General features: G+C 37.4%; 1 protein-coding gene and 1 pseudogene across 1 annotated transcript in view; one reads left to right on the forward strand and one right to left on the reverse strand.

Annotated features, from left to right (window-relative positions):
- Positions 1–23281, reverse strand: part of ZFYVE9 (zinc finger FYVE-type containing 9) — a 180949-nt gene that overhangs the window by 94131 nt on the left and 63537 nt on the right. The window contains exons 3-4 of the mRNA XM_028106742.2: positions 12250–12355; positions 6155–8256 (exon numbers count right to left, since the gene is read on the reverse strand). Coding sequence (XP_027962543.1) covers positions 6155–8256; positions 12250–12319 — 2172 coding nt within the window. The 5' untranslated portion in view covers positions 12320–12355. The remainder of the gene's footprint in view (positions 1–6154; positions 8257–12249; positions 12356–23281) is intronic.
- On the forward strand, positions 958–2932 carry LOC114212034 (broad substrate specificity ATP-binding cassette transporter ABCG2 pseudogene; annotated as a pseudogene).

A 23281-nucleotide genomic window follows, 5' to 3' on the forward strand; every position in this document is an offset into this window, starting at 1 on the left:
TTCAAGTGTATTTTCATCTTGACCCATTCTTTTGTTAAGATGAATTTATTTCCCTTTCCCCACTAATTTTCCACCTGTATTCCGATGTGATCTCATTTTTCTCATATACTTTAGAACTCTGTCCCATAAATTATATCCACTTTTTTATATCTCCCTCTCCAAATAGTCATTTTGTAACATGACTTTCCTGATTCCCTCTGCCATTCTTAGAAAAATTAAGCTCTCATTCTCAATGATCCTATTTTGTTCATACTGCTAGTATAAATGAGGAGACATGCTGGAAGCAGTATGACTGAAAGAAAGAGTACTAGCTTGGGCCCCTGGGTGGCTCCGTCAGTTAAGCGTCCCACTCTTGGTTTCAGCTCAGGTCATGATCTCATGGGTCATGGGATCCAGCCCTGCGTTGGGCTCCACACTCAGTGGGGAGTCTGCTTGAGTTTCTCTCCCTCTGTCCCTCCTCCCACTCATGCTGTCACTTTCTCTTTCTCTCCTGCAGATAAATAAATCTCAAAAAAAAAAAAAAAAAAAAAAAGAGCCTCCTCGCCGCTCTGGCTGCCCTGGCCCGCGGCCGGCCGCTCCTGACCGTCACCATGCCCCCGGGCGGGCGCCTTTGCAAGTCACTAGCTGCGCGTGAGTGCCCGCCCACTGGGAGCGCACGGACACTGTGGGTGGTGTCGGAGCCAAGCGCTTCGATCTAGGAAGGTCGCCCCGCGGGATTCGGGATAGGGGTCTGCCGCGCGCGCCGGCTGTGTCCTGAGTCCTGCCTCGTTAGAGGTCGAGTCCAGAGCGCGCAGGAGGCAAGAGGGAGTCCCGGACCGTCCTGCAGAGATTGGGAGTCGCAGGAAGGAAGCAGCCTGGAAAGGAGTCAGGAAGATTTTGGAAAAGCTCTTCACAATTCAGAAAGCACAGTACAGATGCTTGATGCCATTGTTAGGAGCTGCTTCCTTAGGAAAGGCCAAAACTCTCCAGATGTCTTCCAATAATGATCAAGTTTTATATCCCAATGTCACGAAGAAACACCAGTGATCTCTCCAGGATGACCTCCAACAACCCGAAGACATTTACTGAAGTAGCCGTGTTAAGTTTTCATAACATTTGCTATCGAGTAAAAGTGAAGAGTGGCTTTATTCTTGGTCGAAAAACAGTTGAGAAAGAAATCCTGACAAATGTCAATGGCATCATGAGACCTGACCTCAATGCCATTCTGGGACCCACAGGTGGCGGCAAATCTTGTTAGATATCTTAGCTGCAAGGAAAGATCCGAATGGATTATCTGGAGATGTTTTGATAAATGGAGCACCTCGACCTGCCAATTTCAAATGTAATTCAGGTTATGTGGTACAAGATGATGTCGTGATGGGAACTCTGATAGTGAGAGAAAATTTACGGTTCTCAGCAGCTCTCCGGCTTCCAACAACTATGACGAGTCATGAAAAAAATGAACAAATTAACAAGGTCATTTAGCAGTTAGGTCTGGATAAAGTGGCAGATTCCAAGGTTGGAACTCAATTTGTACGTGGTGCGTCTGGAGGAGAAAGAAAAAGGACTACTATTGGAATGGAGCTTATTACCGAACCAGCCATCTTGTTCCTGGATGAGCCCACAATGGCTTAGACTCAAGCATGGCAAACGCTGTTCTTTTGCTCCTGAAAAGGATGTCTGAACAGGGACGAACAATCATCTTCTCCATTCATCAGCCTCCTTATTCTATCTTCAAGTTGTTTGATAGCCTCACCTTGTTGGCCTCAGGAAGACTAATGTTCCATGGGCCTGCCCAGGAGGCCTTGGGGTACTTTGCATCAGTGGGTTACCATTATGAGCCTTATAGTAACCCTGCAGACTTCTTCCTGGATGTCATTAATGGAGACTCCTCTGCTGTGATATTAAACAGAGAGGACCAAGAGGGTGAAGTCAAGGAGACTGAAGAGCCTTCCAAGAGAGGATCTCCACTCAAAGAAAAAATAGCTGAGTTTTATGGCAACTCTGACTTTTGCAGAAAAACGAAAGATGAGTTAGATCGACTCGTAAAGAGTCATAAAAGGAAGAGCTCAACCTTTAAGGAGATCACCTATGCTACCTCCTTCTGTCATCAACTCAGATGGATTTCCAAGCGTTCATTCAAAAACTTACTGGGCAATCCCCAGGCCTCTATAGCTCAGATAATTGTAACAGTCATCCTGGGATTGGTTATTGGTGCTATTTTCTATGATCTAAAAAATGATCCTACAGGAATCCAGAATAGATCAGGAGTGCTCTTCTTCCTGACGACCAACCAGTGTTTCAGCAGTGTGTCAGCTGTGGAGCTCTTTGTGGTCGAAAAGAAGCTCTTTATACATGAATATATCAGTGGATGCTACAGAGTGTCATCTTCTTTCTTTGGAAAACTGTTATCTGATTTATTACCCATGAGGATGTTACCAAGTATTATATTTACTTGTATAATATACTTCTTGTTAGGCTTGAAACCAGTTGTGGAGGCCTTCTTCATCATGATGTTTACCCTTTTGATGGTGGCTTATTCGGCCAGTTCTATGGCACTGCCATAGCAGCAGGCCAGAGTGTGGTATCCATAGCAACACTTCTCATGACCATCTCCTTTGTGTTTATGATGATATTTTCAGGGCTGTTGGTAAATCTCAGAACTGTTGGGCCCTGGCTCTCCTGGCTTCAGTACTTCAGCATTCCTTGATATAGCTATGCTGCTTTGCAGCATAATGAATTTTTGGGACAAAACTTCTGCCCAGGAGTCAATGTAACAGCGAATAATACCTGTAGCTATGCGATATGTACTGGCGAAGAATTTTTGCTAAACCAGGGCATCGATCTCTCCCTGTGGGGCCTGTGGAAGAATCACGTAGCCTTGGCACATATGATTGTTATCTTCCTTACAATTGCCTACCTAAAATTGTTATTTCTTTAAAAATATTCTTAAATTCCTCTTTAATTTACATGATTGATCCACACATTAAAAAGGGAGGATCTTGATTTAAAAAAAAAAAAAAAAAGGAGTACTAGCTTCAAAGCTGGCTCTAGCACTTTCAAGCTGTGAGATCCTAGGCATATTCCTTGACCACTCTGAGTCTCTGATTCTGAATCTACCAAACAGGAAAAAAATTAACAACCCATTCTACAAGAGTGTAATGAGGATTAAATGAGAATGAATTTGGGGCGCCTCAGTGGCTCAGTCATTAAGCGTCTGCCCTTGGCTCAGGTCATGATCCCAGGGTCCTGGGATCGAGCCCCATGTCAGGCTCCCTGCTCGGCAGGAAGCCTGCTTCTCCCTCTCCCACTCCCCCTGCTTGTGTTCCCTCTCTCAGTGTCTGTCTCTCTGTCAAATAAATAAAATCTTGGGGAAAAAAATGAGAATGAATTTAAATCACATATAACTAGCTCTTAATACAATGTCTTATAATTTGTTGTGGGATGGTCTGTTTGCTCAGATCAGTGGTTCACAATATTTTTTAGGATTTTTTTTTTTTTAAACTCCAGGAAATCCAGATATTCTTCTCCCAACTTACTGAAATCAGTGCCCTTAATTATAAACTCCATGAGGTCACAGATCACAATTTTTGTATCTGTGAATCTCTAATACTTAGCCGAGAACCTTTCATATATCAGGTGCTTAATATATGCTTGTTAAAGAGTATTAAGCTGTAGATACTAAGAAGAGAAATTACTGGACATGCAAATTAAATTTCTTTTTTCAATATTAAACATTATTTTATAAAATCCCATCACTTGGGGTATGTTTCTAGCTACATTCCCAGTATAATCTCATTAATAGCTAGAAAAAGTATACCTATGTTTATAAGCTCTTTTCTTCTGAGAAGCTCAAGGATTTTTACAGACCTTATCTCATCATTCCTTAGAACATCCCTGAGGTAACTGGAGATGGAAAGGAAAAAATAGAGTATGAATCCATAATCCACATGAATCCATAAATTCATAAATTCTACTCAGCAAAACTCCCATCTAATTTTTCAGTTTATGTGCATTTTGCCACCATTTCCCTTCTAAATCCACCTAAGTTACCTATTTAATCATTACATCTGGATATGCTGATCTGGAGCAAAAGTGTTATTATTTGCTCAAGAGAGCAAAATTTTCACAAAGTGTTATACACAGTAAGCAACACATAGAACAACATAAAAATGACAACTCTAATTCCTTAACAGAAAATTGACAATTCAGGCTACTGATGATAGGTTTAGACTACAAGCTATTTAGGAATTAGACACATTATTTTCTTCAAATTTTAATAATCAGAGACCAGCAGCCCAATCACAGCTTTCACTTCCTTCTGATCCCCATCACTTGGTTTGTTTGTACCCTTAATAATAGCCCTTACTGACTACCCACCCAGGAACCATTCTCCTCCTTTTCCATATTAACAGGATCCCACTTCTGTTCAGGCAACATTGGGCTCAGTCCCAGAGGATGATCATGACTGATCTTCTTAGTCAATCCTAGCAATCCTGTTCCCCTCTGTCAATAATAGGTATAAAATTGGACCTGTGATCCAAAACTGGCCAATAAAGTGAAAGAAGTTGCTAGGGATTCTTTCCTCCCTGATGAGAGGGCAGCAAGAAGAACAGGCTCTTTTGCCCCCAACCAATTTCCCTGTACTTGAGAAGTTGCCAGCTTGAACTTGATGCTTAGAGCTGTGCCACTCTGAGACCGCAAGTGAAGACCAAGAAAACTTTAGTTATCCTGACTGCACCCAGACATAAGTGAGTCTCTATCTTCAGGCTTCCTGTTATATGAAATGTTATTTTTGTCTACGTCACTAAGGGTCAGATACCCTGTTCCTTAAAGTTGAAAGCATCTTAATTAACACAAATAGACCAATAAATCAGGCAAGAACGGAAGTACAGATTTAATTACTAAGCACTTACTATTACATCTGTAATCTCATTTAATCTTCACAAAAGACCAATGAAAATTACTAATCTTTTCTATTTTTTATAAAAACAAAAGCTTAATAAAGTTATACAGTTAATAGTAAGAATGCTAAAATTGAAATCCATACCTGAAACCAAACTTTGCATTCTTTTTAAAAATATAAAATCCCCTTCCTCCTTATTTACAGTTCTTTGTTAAAAAGATAAACCAGTAAGTTGATATGTTACTAGCAAGCAAAACTCAGGGAGAGCTAAGGAATATCCATTATTCTTATAACCTTGTCATAGGATCTATAGCCCTCAACTCTATTCTGTATCAAAGTTACATGGGGGGAGGGGCGCCTTGCTGCATAGCATAGTCAGTTAAGTGTCTTGGTTTTGGCTCAGGTTGTGATCTCAGGGTCATGAGATTGAGCCCCGGGTCTGGCTCCACACTGAACATGGAGTCTGCTTGGGACTCCTCTCCCTCCAGCCCTCACCCCCCTGGAATAAATAAGTAAATCTTTTAAAAAAAAATTACATGGGGGGAAAAAGACAAAAATATGTGTATATGCGTATAAAAAGTTCCAGAATGTCTAATAGACTGACCAAATTCCTACAGCAAAAACTAAGATGGATTTCAAGTGTAATGTTCAATTTCTCAAGAATTAAAAAAATATGAAGTCAATCACAAGTATTTCTTAAATCAAAAAAATAACTTCCTTGGGGCACCTGAGTGGCTCAGTCATTAAGAGTCTGCCTTTGGCTTGGGTCATGGTCCCAGGGTCCTGGGATCAAGCCCCGCATCGGGCTCCCTGCTCGGCGGGGGGGCCTGCTTCTCCCTTTCCCACTCCCCCTGCTTGTGTTCCCTTTCTCGCTGTGTCTCTCTCTGTCAAATAAATAAATAAAATCTGTAAAAAAATAAAAAAATAAAAAGTATAATCACTTTATAAAAAAATAACTTCCTTATTTTAAACTATTCCATTAACCAAGTATCTGTCAATACAGAAACCACCAAGTTAATACTTCCTCAATTTTCATCTGTTCATGGAAAGTGATTCAGCTTAAATCTTGGCAACAAAAAAAGTTATATAAACACTAAGATTCAGCGAGGTCATTTTTTTTGAGAAATTTACTAAAACTGGGTGTTCCAAGCTATTTATAATGTCATCTCAACCAGAAGTATGTTCACCTTATATTGCCTTTATTAATCTCTAACTGAGCTTAATAAAGTGGGCATGCCGTATTTCTGACTTGATATACACACAACTTACCTTCCCACATGCTCTGCAATGATGTCTCCTTTTGGTGAATGTGAACCTGGCTTCACATTTCATGCAATTTGGAGCCTGAGAATCTGGTACCCATACAGGAGCCACCTCACCCAGAGTAGTAAATGGCTTTCTGGCAGAAATTCCAAACTGACCAGCTCTGAGATCATTATCTGGGCTTTCTGGAGCTAATGCAAGGCACGGTCTACTGGATATCCCAGACTCGTAGCTTTCTAAATGTTCCCCATTTGTATCAGCAACAGAGATGTTTCCCAAAGAGGCATTACATACATTGGTTGCTGAGTTCTCCCCTAATTTTGCTTTCCCAAGAACATCATTTTTGTTTTTAATATTATTTCCACTATTTGTAGGAAGGTCATTTTGTAAATGATCAGACAATGGCTTTGGAATTTGAAGTTTAAGATTAGAAGGTTGCTTGGGTCTTGCACCACCAAAAGGAACACTGATAGATTGCAAGTTTGCTACTATCTTGGGGGAAGACTGCCCGAGCACTGATGGAACTTGGCTACAGAAACTGTGTAAATAATTTTTCTTCATCAGGTCACCAGTGCTGTTTAAAAGTAGTCCACTCCCTTCTGTGGCTTCATTTCCTCTCTGTTCATAAATATTTGAGTAGCATTCTGACTTGCTCTCTTCTATTTCTTTTTCTTCTGTTACTGAATCTTCTTTGGAGGGTAAAGTCTTTGGAACAAAACAAACAACTGGGCTCTGCATTCCATAGGAATCACAATTAGATAGAGAATTTGCTGCTGGTGTATCCATAGTGGAGAAATCACATCCTTCACTTTCATTCATGCAAGTTCCATTTAAATCCAGACCTGCTTCTGCCATTCTATCACACTCTCCTCCACTATCATTGTAAATGTCCTCATACTGATTCATTGGCAGAAACTTCTCATTTTCTTTATTTATTAGGCTATCATTCATATCATTTAGTTTAGTCAATTTCCAATTAGTCATCTCCCGAGAGTCAGAGAAATGCTCTGTCATATTAAGAAGTTCTGTAGTGCCAAGAATTTCTTCATGTTCACAACCTTCCTTTTCATCAGCTCTAATGTCACTGGACACAAGACAATCTGAAAACTGTTCACAGTTATCCTCCCTTCCAGACCCATTAGGCATGTCTGTTTTGAGAAGCAAAGGTAAACCAGACTGGACAGATTCTTCAGTTGTTCTCTCTTCTGCTGGCTCTTTTTTCATCAAAATCCCTTCACTCAAGTGGGAAAAGGAGTTTGGACTCCCTAGATCTGTCCTAGCAGAGCTGGTTTTGCCAGTGAGAACCTCATCTGGTATATAGTTCTCTTGCTTTTTAGCAGCAGGACCTTCATCTGTTCCCTGGGATGAGATTACTGAATCAATTGTTAAACTTGTAATCACAGACATGGATGGGTCTCTACCTGTATTTTCATCATCCTTTAATTGTGAAGGAGAACAGATACTGGCTAGATTATCAGATAAAGTAGAACACGTATGTTTAACAGAATCCCCCACTGCACTTGGTCTATTCAACAGATCCATTTGTTTCTCTGAGTTCATATCTTTTTCAGTGGACCCATTTATACTAAAACTAAATTGATCAGTTTGTCTGTTTTCGTTATCCAGTGAACAACTAAAAGCATCCATGAGGGACTGACTATTACAATTATTACAATCCTGCAAATCGCTTTGTAATGTCCTTTTATCACAATTATGCATAACGGCTACAACAAGAACATTCTTCTCATCCGGCAGACAAGCTAGGTTTCCACATTTCTTCTCTCCCACTTCGACAGTACTACATTGATCATCTCGATTACAGTTCCTCTTAATTAACTGATCTTCTGCAACGGCATTTTCATCAATCCACATTGTGTTGATCTCTGGATTCAGACTATAGTCCTGTCCATTAGCACAATGGTCCTCTCCCTCTGTGGTCAGAGAAGCTGAATGAGCCAGAGAGAAAACTTTTAGTTGTGGCTGTGACTCATTAGAAACTGCAGGTTCATTCACACTGGCCAATGCAGGGTTAAATGACAGTCGGTGAGACGGGGGATCTAGAATCTTATTCCACTTGGTATCCAATAAAATAGGAGAAACTGTTTCATCTGAAAAAATAAATAATTGCAATAAGTTTGCTGGTGACACTGGAAAAGCTAGGACTCAGTTAATTAACTACATTTGCAAATATTCTGAAAATAAATATTGCCAGGATATCTAAAAATAGAATATTCCTAGAATATGAAGTTTCTAATTTTTAGCTAAGAATAAAAAATATTCTTAAGACTGTTCCTATATTACATGTCACCAAATGGTAATATCCCAGAACATTCCAAAAAACAAATCTAGTAACATAACTAAGATGGTACACAGGCTATACTTGGTGGCAGGGGCAGGGAGTAGCAATCGGAAAAGACCTTCGATTGGTTGGGTACAACATAGGCTGGGGACTAATCTAAGCTGGAAAAAAATTAGGACAGTGATGAAGATGAAGTAACTGAGTGGGAAGGAAAACAAAGGAATTTTTTGTGGAGACAGAATGATCTATAATCTACAGGACAACTGGAATGTGGGTTACATTGATATATTTACTTGTCAAAACTGCTACAGTTAAGATCTATACATTTTAATGTATGTAAATTTCATCTTAAAAAACGAAAAATGGGCACTTGGGTGGCTCAGTTGATTACGAGTCTACCTTTGGCTCAGGTCATGATCCCAGGTTCCTGGGATCAAGTCCTGTGTCCTGCTCCCTACTCAGTGGGGAGTCTGCTTCTCCCTCTCTCTCTGCCCCTCCTCCCTGCTCGTGCTCTCACTCTCAAATAAATAAAATCTTAAAAAAAAACAAAACTAAAAAAGTAACAAGCAGGGAGGAGTGAAGATACAAATGAAACACAACAGGCAACATGTTAACTGCTGTTGAAGCTGAGAAATCGGTATACCAGAATTTACTACACTATTCTGTTTTTTGTATGTATTTGAAATTTGTCCATAATAAGCATTTTAAAAAGTTTGCTACAGTATGTGAAATTATACTCATAACTATATCACATTAATTAGGTTTATATTTATATAATTATCTGAGGCTATTTGGCAGAAAAATATTCATTTATCTTACTAAATCAACCTATTTATATTCCATCAATAAGCATAATTTACTTTTTAAGAGATTATAACTATGATGATTATTTTCCCAAGTTATAGTACCATATGTATATTTAGAGAAATAATACACTTACTGTCTTTCTTGCTGTCTTCTTACAGCGTATCAAATAATCATAGTCCTGAAATTATGCAGATATATTTTCCCCTCAATAGTAACATTAATCTTTAATGCCCCCTTAGCACCTTGTTCATATCTCTATTTAAGCATTTACTACACTGTAATGCAATGGCTTCTACCTGACTTTTTCAGACAGAAACCATTTCTCTCCATCAGTGTAAGTCCTGACTTTGCATTGTGCCTGGTATGTAGTAGGTATACAAGAAATATATGCTAAGTGAGTATCTACCATAGTAAAAGCATTGTGCTTAAGGAGCATGAAGATTAAATGATAGCTCTGGCCTCCAAGAAGTACATAATCTAGTTGGAAAAATAAGAAACAGATATAGTACACATGAGCATCTAATTAGCGGTACAGGACAGCATAGTATTTGAAAACTATTATGTACAGAAAATAAATTCAGAAAACAAAGATATTTTAGAGGCTGAGGTAGCAAGCTGGAATTCATAGAGGCAGGAGCAAACGGCTGGGCTTCAAAGACAATTTTATTTCAGTCTGGAAAAGAGGTCATTCTTAAGGGGGAACAAGTATAGTTCCAAACACAACAATCTGAGAGAGCAATAAGTAAATCAGTTTGGGTTGAAAAAAGAATTATTGTAAGGAAGTAGTGAAAGGAACTGAAAGGGCGGATTGTAAAGGCCATAAAACATCAAAATGTGTAGAGAATGGTCTTGAATCCTCTGAGTGTTAAATCATGAGTTGCCCAAATTTGGGCTAGCAAAGACTTGAAATTTAATAACATATGCTTCCTTTAAAAAAAGAAATCATTATTTCCAAGATGGTTCATGGAAATAAAAAGGAAATGCTGCTTCTTACAAGAATATTTAATAATATTCAAACAAGAATGTTAGATCAGTTATTAAAAATGTCATTATTTAATCACCTACTACATGGGTATAACGTTAATTATCTAGTGTTATCACAGTTTGTATGTGGTATATTTTTCATTTAAATAAGGAAATTAACACAAAATGAAAAATCACTTTATTTAAAATATACTTGGAAAGATAGCAGGCTAGAGGTGGTAGTTTTAATACAACTAGTACTAAGATTTTAAAAAAATAGTTCAAAACAAATAAACAACATAGTTCCAAACAAGAATCTGGCTTCTGAAGTTCTCCTTCTAAAGGAATTATTTTTTTATAAGCAAATGCTGTATTTTTGAACTAAAAGACAATTTTTCCTGATACAACGAAAATATATTCAAAATCACCTATATACGAAGCACCCTACTAGAATCTACAGAAGTCATAAAGAGAATGATGTAATGAACTAACAGTTTTATTTGAGTCAATGGTATTCTAGAAGTATACTATTCAAGTGATTAGGTATAGCACCTGTGTAGATATCTCATAACAAATAACTGTGATACACAGAGGGCCAAACCAAAGAAAGGATTGAGAAATTATCTGTATAAATGATTGAAATTGAGAGGAAAATACCCCTTCCACCTTGGTATATAGATCCAATAAAATCCCAAATGATTATTTTCACATTTAGATGAATCCTATGGCTATGGAAGCTTTGGGTTATCAGTGGTAAAATATGAGAATAGCAGGCTATTCCATGTATCCTTCCTTCTCCCTTTTCCTTCCTTACTCCCATAATTCTATATAAGGCTTACTCTATCACAGACCCAAAGCAACAACATTAAAATTAATCTCTCTTCTCAACTACTACCCAAGAACAACCTGAATCACTGGATATAATAAAGGTTTGGAGACCATTTCTAAAATCATGGACTTCAGATAGAAATACATCACTTTATAAACTTGTTACATGCCATTTCCCCCTTAGAAATACAGAATATCAAGGGGCACTTGAGTAGTTCAGTTGGTTAAGCATGTCTGCCTTCGGCTCAGGTCATGATCTCAGGGTCCTGGTATCAAGACCCATCTTGGTCTCCCTGCTTCTCCCTCTCCCTCTGCTCTTCCCCACCTCTCCCCCGAGCCAACCCTGTGCTCTCTCAAATAAATAAATCTTAAAAAAAAAAAACAGAGAATATCAGGGTAGGAGGGATCTAATTAATTATGGCTTATCCATTTAAATCATACTGAGAGAAATTTAAGGAAAAGGTTTTCCTAAATGAAGTGAATCTTAGGCAGACATTTTATCTAACCATCTTGGCAGTAACTTAAAACTATAAATCTTTTAAAATTAGGTTTAAAATGTATCCTTATTGGTCAATCAATAGGCAACAAGTTATTTTTCTTAGTTTAGGAAATACAATCACACATTCTAAAGCTTTTCTTGACCATAAATTGGTTGTTTAAAGAAAGTTCAGGCTCTAGTATTATACTGCCTGGATATTAATCATTCTGCCACTTAGCAAACTAACTTTGGGGAAATTGCTTAATCTCTCTGTGCCTCTCCATCTATAAAATGTAGATAAGATCTACTTTCATGGGATTATTTTAAAGATTAAATAATACAGTCCATGTAAATGCTTTAGCATAGTATCTGGCACACAGTGCTAAAAAATGTTAGTTCTTGGGGTGCCCAGGTGGCTCAGTTGTTAAGTGTCAATCCTGGGATTGAGCCCCACATTGGGCTCTCTGCTCAGTGGGAAACCTGCTTCACTTCTCCCTCTCCCACTCCCCCTGCTTGTGTTCCCTCTTTCGCTGTCTCCCTCTCTGTCAAATAAATAAATAAAATAAAATAAAAACTGTTAGTTCTTCCTCTGGGCATTAAAATATAATGCTATTATCATTAAGTTATTAAGTCATTCTATTTTTTTAAAGTGTTGCATCCTCTTATAATCCCACATTCTCCATATCATAAATGTATTCAAATAGATTCACCAAAATAAATTCTCACCTTCGTTTTGTTCAAATTCATCCAATACCTTGTCCAGGTTGTAAGCTTCTGCTTGGAAGTAATTCTCCATCGGTGAAGAAACACCACTCAAGAGACTTGTTTAAACCTAGAAAGTAGATCAAATTTGTATTACACTTTCAATTACTAAAATTTAATTTATAGAGGTTACAACTGATAACAGAAATACAAATGATCATGAGACTACTATAAATAATTATACACTAAAAAACTGGAAAACCTAAAGGAAATTAATAAATTCCTAGACAAATACAACCTACCAAGAGTGAATCACAAAGAAATAGAAAATCTGAACAGACCAATTACTAATAAGAATATTGAATCAGTAATTAAAAACCACCCAACAAAAGAAAAGTCTAGGACCAGTTGGCTTCACTGATGAATTCTATCAAACATTAAAAAAAGAACTGGGGCGCCTGTGTGGCTCAGTTGATTAAGCGTCTGCCTTCAGCTCTGGTCATGATCCCAGTTACCGCATCAGGCTCCCTGCTCAGCAGGAAGTCTGCTTCTCCCTCTCCCTCTGACCCTATCCCCTAGCTCATGCTCTTGCTCACTTTCTCTCTCTCAAATGAATAAATAAAAAATCTTAAGGAAAAAAAAGAATGAGTAGCAATGCTTCTTAAACTCTTCCAAACAATAAAAGAGGGGGGAACACTTCTGAACTCATTTTACAAAGCCAGCATTACCCTGATACCAAAACCAGGTAAGGACACTACAAGAAAGGAAAATTACAGACCAATATTCCTGATGAGTATAGATACAAAAATCCAAAACCTAAATATCAGCAAACTTGATTCAGTAATACATTAAAAAGATCATATACCATGATCAAATGGGATTTACTCTAGGGATGGCAAGGATGGTTCAACATCTGTAAATCAACGTAGTACCATATTAACAAAATGAAGGATAAATCATATGATCATCTCAATAGTGCAGAAAAAGCATTTAACAAAATTCAATACACATTTATGATAAAAAAAAAATCCTCAACTAAGTGGGTAGAGAACACACCTCAACATAATAAAGGCCATCTATGACAAGCCCACAGCTAACATCATACTCAGCAGTGAAAACCTAAAAGCTTTTCCTCTAAGATCAAGAACAAGACTAAGATACTCACTTTCACCACTTATATTCAACATAATACTGGAATTCCTAGCAAAAGCAATTAGGAAGAAAAAGAAAAGGCATCTGAATCAGAAAAGAAGAACTATCTGCACTTGCAGGTTGACATGATATTATATACAGAACACCCTAAAGACTCCACACACACACACACACACACACACACACACACACACACACACAAACCTGTTAGAATAAATGAATTCAATAACATTGCAAGATTAAGTCAACACACAAAGGGTGCTTGGCTGAGTCAGTAGAGCATGCAGCTCCTGTTCTCTGGTTTGTGAGTTAAGCCCCAAGTATGGCAAAGAGTTTTAAATTTTTTAATTAAAATTAAGTAATTAAGTTTAATTAATTAAGATTTAAATTTAAAAAAATTTTTAAAAAGTGAACACACAAAAATCAGTTGGGTTTCTATACACTAGCACCAAATTATCAGAAAGAGAATTTAAGCAAACATCATTTACGATTGCATCAAAAAGAATAAAATTCCTAGGAATAAACTTAACCAAAGAGGTGAAAGATCTGTACTCTGAAGACACTGAGGACATAATTGGAAAACACAGAGAGATATAAAGATAGTCTGGGTTCATGGATTAGAATAATCAATATTGTTAAAATGTTCATACTACTCAAAACAATCTACAGATTCAATGCAATCCCTATCAAAATTCCAATGGCATTTTTCATAAAAATTTTTAAAAATCCAATAATTTGTATGGATTCACAAAAGATCCTGAATAGCCAAAGCAGTCTTGAGAAAGAATAAAGCTGGAACCATCACAATTCTTGATTTCAAACCATATTACAAAGCTATAGTAATCAAAACAGTATGGTATTGGCATAAAAACAGACCCACCAATTAGTGGAACAGAAAAGAGATCCCAGAAATAAAACCACACACATATGGTCAATTAATTTATGACAAAGGAGCCAACAATATATAAGAAAGGATAATTTCTTCAATAAGTGGTGTTGGGGAAGCTGGACAGCCACATGCAAAAGAATGAAACCATACACCTATCTTATACCATACAAAAAGATCAGCTTAACACAAAGGTCAACTTTATTCAACATGGATTAAGGACTTGAACATAAGACCTGAAACCATAAGGCAGTAATTAGCTCTTTGACATTGGTCTTAGAGAGGAGTTTTTGTATTTGACTCCAAAAGCAAAGGCAAGAAAAGCAAAAATAAACAGGCGGAACTACACCAAAATAAAAAGCTTCTGCACAGCTGAGGAAACCATCAACAAAATGAAAAGCAACCTACTGAATGGGAGAAAATATTTGCAAATCATATATCCAATAAGGGTTAATATCCAAAATACATTCAGAACTCATACAACTTGGCTGCAAAAAAACCCCAAACAATCCAATTAAAAAACACACAGACAGCCAAAAGACACATGAAAAGATGCTCAACATGACTGATCACCAGAGAAATGCAAATGAAAACCACAATCAAACACACCAGTTAGAATGGCTATTATAAAAAAGATAAGAAGAAATAACAAGTGTTGGCGAGGACGTAGAGAAAAAGGGACCCTTGTACCCTGTTGGTGGGAATGCAAACTGTATGAAAAAAGAGTATGGAGGTTCCTCAAAAAATTAAATATAGAACTACCATATGATTCAGCAATTCCTCTGCTAGGTATTTATTTAAAAAAATGAAAATACAGGGGCACCTGGGTGGCTCAGTCATTAAGTGGCTGCCTTCGGCTCAGGTCACGATCCCAGGGTCCTGGGATCGAGCCCCACATTGGGCTCCCTGCTCAGAGGGAAGCCTGCTTCTCCCTCTCCCATTCCCCCTGCTTGTGTTCCTTCTCTCGCTGTGTTTCTCTTTGTCAATAAATAAAATCTGTAAAAAAAAGAAATGAAAATACACATACCACAACTATGTGTGAAGTGACTGATATTAACTAAACTTATTGTGATAATTATTACCAATATATACATAAATCATTATGTTGTACACCTTAAACTAATACAACGTTGTCAATTATATCTCAATAAACTGGAAAAAAGTGAAAAATATAGATTTATGCATAAAAAATATTTATATAATTTATAAATCTTAAATATATAAGAATAAAATCTCTTATAAATCTATTCAGACCATGGTACACTATAAAAATTTATCATCCCACTAGAGGTATTCTAAGATCTTTAAGCTAATAAAGTCTAGAAACCTATAAGCTGACAATAATCAAAATATAATTACAGAAGACAAACTTGATGCATTTGAATAGGATGTTTCAAAAGATAAAGTCCAAAGAAAGAAAAAAAAAAGATAAAGTCCAGATGTCGAGAGAGAAATCATTTCTTTGAGATAAAACTACATTTCTATTTGAAAAGAAAGCTTTTATTTTTTTTTAAAGATTTTATTTATTTATTTGACAGAGAGTGAGAGAGCACAAGCAGGGGAAGCAGCAGACAAAGGGATAGGGAGAAGCAGGCTCCCCGCTGAACAGAGAGCCGCACGCGGGGCTTGATCCCAGAACTGTGGGATCATGACCTGAGCTGAAGGCAGCCGCTTAACCAACTGAGCCACCCAGGTGCCCTGAAGAGAAAGCTTTTAAAGAATTGTTCCCAAATGGAACAAGAAAGTTCAAGCAAGCATGGGGATACAGGATATCAGTTCCAAAATGTTAATGATGATTCTGATTTGGTTATTCTTTTTAATAGATTCTTTCTGAAATAATCTCCACACCCGACATTGTGCTTGAACTCAAGACCCAGAGATCAAGTCGAACGCTCTACTGACTGAGCCAGGCAAACACCCCTTGGTTTTTCTTTTTTTCTTTTTTTTAATTTTTTTAAGGTTTTATTTATTCATTTGACATAGTGAGAGAGAGCACAAGCAGGAAGAGCAGCAGAGGGAGAAGCAGGCTCCCTGCTGAGCAAGGAGCCCGATGCGGGACTCGATCCCAGGACCCTGGGATCATGACCTGAGCCGAAGGCAGACGCTTAACCAACTGAGCCACCCAGGCGTCCCACCCCTTGGTTTTTCTTTTTAAACCTCTTTTTTTCAAGTACCATTTCTAAGTCTTTTTTGGTGTTAATTCATCTAAAAGCATTCTGTGGGCACATATACTAGGTATGTCACCCACTTAACAGAATGCCAAGAGCACATAGTTGTTCAATAAATACTATCCCATTTTCCCCCCTCTATTATAATGATCCCCATATTTATTTATCTCCTTAATTTCTCAAAATGTTCTTCCCAAACTGAAAATTGTTTGGCTTCTTACTGGCATATAGGGAGGCAGATCGAGGGGAGATAATACCACAATTCCCCTAAAATGTCTGAGTAAGGAAAACATAAGAAGAGGGAAAATAAAAAATGCAATATCCTATTACAAAATTTAAGGTAAATATAAAATGTGGTGAGTTTTCTTTGACTTATAGTGTTTCTCCTCTGAGATACATAAAAGTGTGAATATTATTTCTTTCATTTTACCAATTTAAAAAGAAAAGCTCAGGAGATTTAATGGATTTATTCAAGTATTTCCTCATGATTATTCATTCAATCAACTTTTATTTATTGATTGGCTCCTGTTAAATAATTTAAGTTTAGGTAGACAAATAGGCTGCATAATAATCCCTTAAAAGTTTTTCTTAAATCTATCTTTTGTGTGTCACGATTTATAGTTCAAAATCATGTTCGTATACATGCCATCTTATTTAGATAAAAACTGCATATTTAAACTTTCTAATGCTAAGAGCATGAACGAAATTTCTCACAACATACAATCTAGCACATTTAATATACACCTACAATACTCAGCATTTCGTAGTCATTATATATAAAATATTAATAAATAATTGGATCCAACATATTTATTGTGCATCTACTGTATGCAGGGTATTATAATCAGTTGAATTCTCAGACATCATCCTTAACATCAGAGGCTTATAACTTAATTAATGGTAAACAATGCTAAATAAGAAAAGTAACATAATAAATGATTTTAATAACAACACAGTACAAGAGACACAAAGTACTACTTGATTAATTTGTCGGTTGAAATTAACAGATAAGTGCTACAGAGTAAGTACTATAAAAGTTCAAGAAATGGGCAGGATCACCATCTGGATGGTCAAGGAAGGCTTTATTTATGGATTTGAGCTGGGTCCAGAAGGATGGAAAAATTTTAACAGATATTCCAGATGGCAAGATATAGAAGTGAAATTTCAAACAGGGAGAGACATACAAGGAGTTATCTAGGGTGGGCAATTATTGAGGGATCAGTGAAACTGGATCAAGAATTTATATAGTTAACATCAGGACACAGATGGAAAGGTAGATAGGCATCATATTATGCAAGCCTTGGAATGCCAGTCTGAGAAAGGTATTGTATTACTTTAAGCAATGGGAAGCCCGATAGCACATTCACATAAATTTTATTGCAGTATATTGTTATAATTGTTCATTTTATTATTAGTTACTGGTGTTAATCTCTTACTTTATCTAAATTACAAATTAAACTTTATCATAGGTATGCATGTATAGGAAAAAAACAGTATATTTAGGTTTTGGTACTATCAGTAATTTTAGGTACCACTGGGGGTCTTGGAACATATTCCCCATAGATAAGCAGGGACTGTTGTATAAACAGCTGGTCAAGAAGCTGTACTGAACTCCGATGATAATTAATGATTCAGGCCAGCATCAAAAATGAATGCTAAAGCCTTTAGATAAACGGCTATTGGGGAAGAAAATATGCACAGTGTCTCAAAGTACTAGTCCACAGATAATCACAAAGGAGAAAATACATGTTTATTGTAAAAAGTAAAAAATCACTACCTAAACCAAATGATCAAACTTAGCATCACCAATTGTTTAACAATAGTTAAATATAGTTTAACATGTTAAAAAGTTTAACATGATGCATCTCTTGATGTGATGCAATGAGAAGTTTAAGACATACCAACACAGTATTCATGCCAAAAATGTTTAACCTTAATTGAATCCTGAAGAAACAATTTGACAAATCTAGAATGTAAGGCATTCCATTAAGACAACTGTTCTGAACTCTCCAAAAATTCAGTGTTAAAAAAACCATCATTCCAGGGATGCCTGGGTGGCTCAGCTGGTTAAGCATCTGCCTTTGGCTCAGGTCATGATCCCAGGGTCCTGGGATCAAGTTCCGCATCAGGCTCCTGGCTCAGTCGGGAGCCTGCTTCTCCCTCTGCCTGCTCTGCCTGTTCTGCCTGCAGCTCTCCCTGCTTCTGCTCTCTTTCTCTGACAAATAAATAAATAAAATCTTGAAAACAAACAAAAAAAACCCCATCACTCTAAATTAAAAGAGACTAAAGAGATTAAATAACCAAATGCCATGCACGAACACTAATGGGGTTCTAGATCAAGAAAACACACATATATACGTACATAGCAAAAAATCACATTTAGAGGACAATCCAAGAAATCTGGACTATATATTGGGTGATACAATAAATTAATAATCTTTTTCTTAGATGTGATAATGGTATTTTATTTTGTAGGAGAATGTCCTTACTCTTCAGAAATGTCTGCTCACTATTTAGGGAAGAAGTATTGTATTATCTGTATTTTTTTTTTAAGATTTTATTTATTTGACAGAGAAAGACAGCAAGAGAGGGAACACAAGCAGGGGGAGTGGGAGAGGGAGAAGCAGGCTTCCTGCTGAGCAGGAGCCAGATGCGGGGCTCGATTCCAGGACCCTGGGACCATGACCTGAGCCGAAGGCAGACGCTTAACAACTGAGCCACCCAGGTACCCCATGTATTATCTGTATTTAACTTTCAAATGATTCAGAAAAAGAAAAGTATATGAACGGGTGTATGAGTGTGGGGGAGGAGAGGGAAAAGAGAAAGGAGGGAGAGAGGAAGAGAGGTGTTCAAAAAAGAAGCAAAATGGTAAAAACTGATGAATCTAGGTAAAGGATATATGGGTCTTTATTGTATTATTTTTCAATTTTTCTATAGGCTTAAAATTTTTCAAAAGAAAAACAATACTGAGCTGGTGGTAGGAAGCATTTCTTTTCACTCTGAATATAGAAATTGTAGAAAAAATAGATTATTTTAAAATAGTTTATACAGTCAAATTCAAAAGCAAGAAAGGGAAATATACATAAAACAAGAAGCAAGCAAGCCACAGCAATGAGTGAAAACTCAAGGATGTCAGTCCACAGGGGTTACAAAACTAGACAGCAACAGGCCTAGGATTCAGAAGCTAGCAGGGAGGATGGGAATTACTGGCTGCAAACTTAACAGAAGCTTCTGCAGTGGAAGGGGCCATACTGGGCTCTCTGAATAAAGCCAGGAGCTGGGGAAAAAACTATCCTAAGTGGCTCCAAGACTCAGTAATGGAACAGGATGGAACAGAATGCCAATAAAATCAACTTTCAGAAATTAGAATTCCTACCCTGCCCCTCACTCATGATTGGGAATGATATTAAGTCTTTCTATTCCTGACTATAACATGGTTTATCTCTACGCTTACTCAGCTCTTCCTGTGACTTGTAATGTTTTTAATTTTAAAAAGTCATTAAATATGAGAAAGTAGGGAGACGGGGTGCACGTGACTATAAAGAAAAAATATAAGGGAGATCTCTGCGGTGATAGAATTGTGCTATAGCTTCAACTGCGGGCACCTGGGTGGCTCAGTCGTTAAGCTTCAACTGCAATGGTGGTTACACAAATCTACATGTGACAAATGGGAGAGATACACATTCATGAATATGCTCACAGCAGCTTTATTTATAACAGCCAAAAGGTGCTAACAACTAAATATCTATCAACTGATGAATGGATAAATAAAATGTTAATTTCCTGGTTTTTATGTTTTCTAAGTTATGTAAGATGTAACCAATGAGAAAAACTGGGTAAATGAAGGGTACACAGGAACTCTTTATACTACTTGTACAACTTCCTGGGGGTCTATAATTACTACAAAATAGAAAGTTAAAAAGAATAATAAAAGGGAAAAAGTTATGAAAAATTCAGTAGACATGGGAGCAGGATGAAGACAGCATCTGTGTAAGGGGGAGTCAGAGCCCAAGTGTGGTAAAATAGATGTCCTTGTGTTAGTGGCCCAACATAAGGCATCAAAGACCCAGCAGGGTGAGGAAGCCATCTGTGCAGGACAGTGCAGCATGGAGAGTCAGAGCCCAAGAGAGGTGAGGAATGCATCCACATGAAGGGGATGGTCTGGCTTGGGGATGAGAAGAGTCCATATGCAGGAGGGGTGAGGAGGAGATGTAAGAGTGCAGTCCAGAGTGGCAGGTCAGAGCCTGAGCAGGATAAGAAGGGCCAGGGGAAGGAGAAGGTGATAGGAGATTGGTTACATGCAGAGATAGATCAAATAAGTGACTACATGAAGGGCAACAGGAGCAAGGTTTCTCACTGTTAGAGAAGAGAGTTAAATGAACAAAAGGTGAAAACTAGAAAGAACCCCACAGTGTTGGTTTGGAATTTGAGATATCAGTATGAACTCATAGACTTCAAGAAACAAGGACACTTATAGCAACAGATACAGATGTAAATGTGTGTGTGTCCACGCACAATAGATATAGAGGTAAATGTGTGTGTGTCTGTGCACAACAGATATAGATGTAAATGTGTGTGTCTGCACACACACACAGGTATATTTTCTAGCTCTGTGCACAGGATCTTGGAGCAGCAAAACTCCATCTCTACTTCAAGTAGCAATGAGCATATCCATCGCACCAGATTTGGTTTCTAAGTATTGTTACCCACTGAAAGGAAGCAGGACTCCACAGAGAAATGGCCGATTCCACAGCTGGAGTAGAAAAAATACAAGAGCTTTGATGAGGATGTAGGGAAATATGAGTTGTCACACATTACTAGAAGGAAAGTAAAATGATGTTGCAACTTTGGGAAACAGTTTGGCAGTTCCTCAAAAAGTTAAACAGTGTTACCTTATGGCATAGCTCTTCTACTCCTAGGTTTATACCCAAGAGAAATGAAAACATATTCACACAAAAACTCATCCCCAAATGCTCAAAGCAACATCATTCACAACAGCCAAAAGGTGGAAAAACCAAAATATATGTCAACTGATAAATGAATGAATAAAGTGTGGGATGGTATATCAACAAAGTGGAATATTATAGGGCAATAAAAATAGATGTCGTACTGCTGTATACTACAACATGAATAAATTTTGGAAATACTAAGGTAAAGAAGCACACACAAAAAGCTATATATGATTCCATTTGTATGGACTAACCAGAATAGGCAAATCCATAGAAATAGAAAATTAATTCATGATTGTCAGGTGCTGGGGGGAACTGGGAGGGAAACAGGAAGTGACTATTAATGGATATAAGATTTCTTTTGGGGGTGATAAAAATGTTCTGGAACTACACAGTGGTGATGACTGCACAGCTCCGTAAATATATAAAAACCATTGGACTCTACACACTTTAAAAGAATGAATTTTATGGTATGTGAATTACATTCCAATTAAAAAAAAAAAAGAACAATCTTGAGTATCTTGTGCACTGGAAAGCAAGTATATATGCTCCAAGAATGATGGAGACATGTCAAAAGGACAAAGAAACCAGCCTGAAGGAGTTCCCACAGGCTAAATAAGAAAATCAAAATAAATAAAGATAGCAATGGATTATAGCCCACTGAATAAAAAAGAGAACAATGAGTCTTTGCAATATGAATGAATGAGTCCCAAGTATGATGGGGAAGGGATATTTACATAGCTTCAAAGTTCCTCTCCATAAAAATACTAATTACCAAAGCAAAAAAAGAGTAACTTGAGCAGCAAAGCCTGGCAGACACCAGCTTACACAAGTGTCAAAGTGAGCATCATCAGTAATGTGACAAATGGAAATCTGTGCTCTTTGATAGGCTGCAATGAAAAGGACACAGCAATGTCAATATCGGGAGAGGTGAGGTAGGGGGTGGGGGCAGTCAGGGGGTTATGGGAACAACCTTTAATTTCTGCTCCATTTTGCTATGAACCTGAAACTGCTCTAAAAAAATAAAATATATTAATTAAAAACAAAAATAGCACCACTTCTGTGATATTCCCGCAAAAATGCATAACCTGAATCTAGTCAATAGGAAACATCAGACAAACCGAAACTGAGGAACATTCTACAAAATAACTGGTCTGCAATCTTCAAAAGTGTCAAGGTCAAAAGAGTCAAAGACTGCAGAACTGTTCCAAATGGAAGGAGACTACAGAAACATGACAACTAAATGCAACACGTGATTCTAAACTAGATCCTCTTAATATAGAGGACATTACTTGTACATCTGGCAAAACTTGAATAAGATCTGAGAATTAGATGGTAGTAATGAATCAAAATTAATTTCCTGATTTTGATGAATGTATTGTAGTTATGTAGGAGAATGTCCTTGTTTGCCAGAAACAGTTTCAAAGGGGATGGGGCATGCAGCAGCTAGCAACTTACTCTCAGATGGTTCAGAGAAAAAAAGTTCTTTGTACTTTTGACTTTTCTATAAGCTTGAGATAGTTTAAATTTTTTTATTTTTTTATTTTTTATATTTTTATTTATTTATTTATTTGACAGAGAGAGACACAGCGAGAGCAGGAACACAAGCAGGGGGAGTGGGAGAGGGAGAAGCAGGCTTCCCGCGGAGCAAGGAACCCGATGCGGGACTCGATCCCAGGACCCCGGGATCATGACCTGAGCTGAAGGCAGACGCTCAATGACTGAGCCACCCAAGCGCCCCTAAATTTTTTTAAATGCACCAAAAATGTCTATCATATTTTAAATTTCCAGAGCACTTTCTTTTTCTAATGATTTTTACAGCATCTCATTTCATGAATATAATTTCTTCTCTTACCTGTTTGATGCAATTAGTAATTACCTATTGTTTTTTGGGTTTTTTT

Source organism: Eumetopias jubatus, unplaced genomic scaffold (assembly GCF_037043125.1).
Source record: "Eumetopias jubatus isolate StellerSeaLion01/CBP00866 unplaced genomic scaffold, mEumJub1_p1.0 scaffold_4, whole genome shotgun sequence".
In the NCBI taxonomy this organism is placed as follows: Eukaryota; Metazoa; Chordata; class Mammalia; order Carnivora; family Otariidae; genus Eumetopias; species Eumetopias jubatus.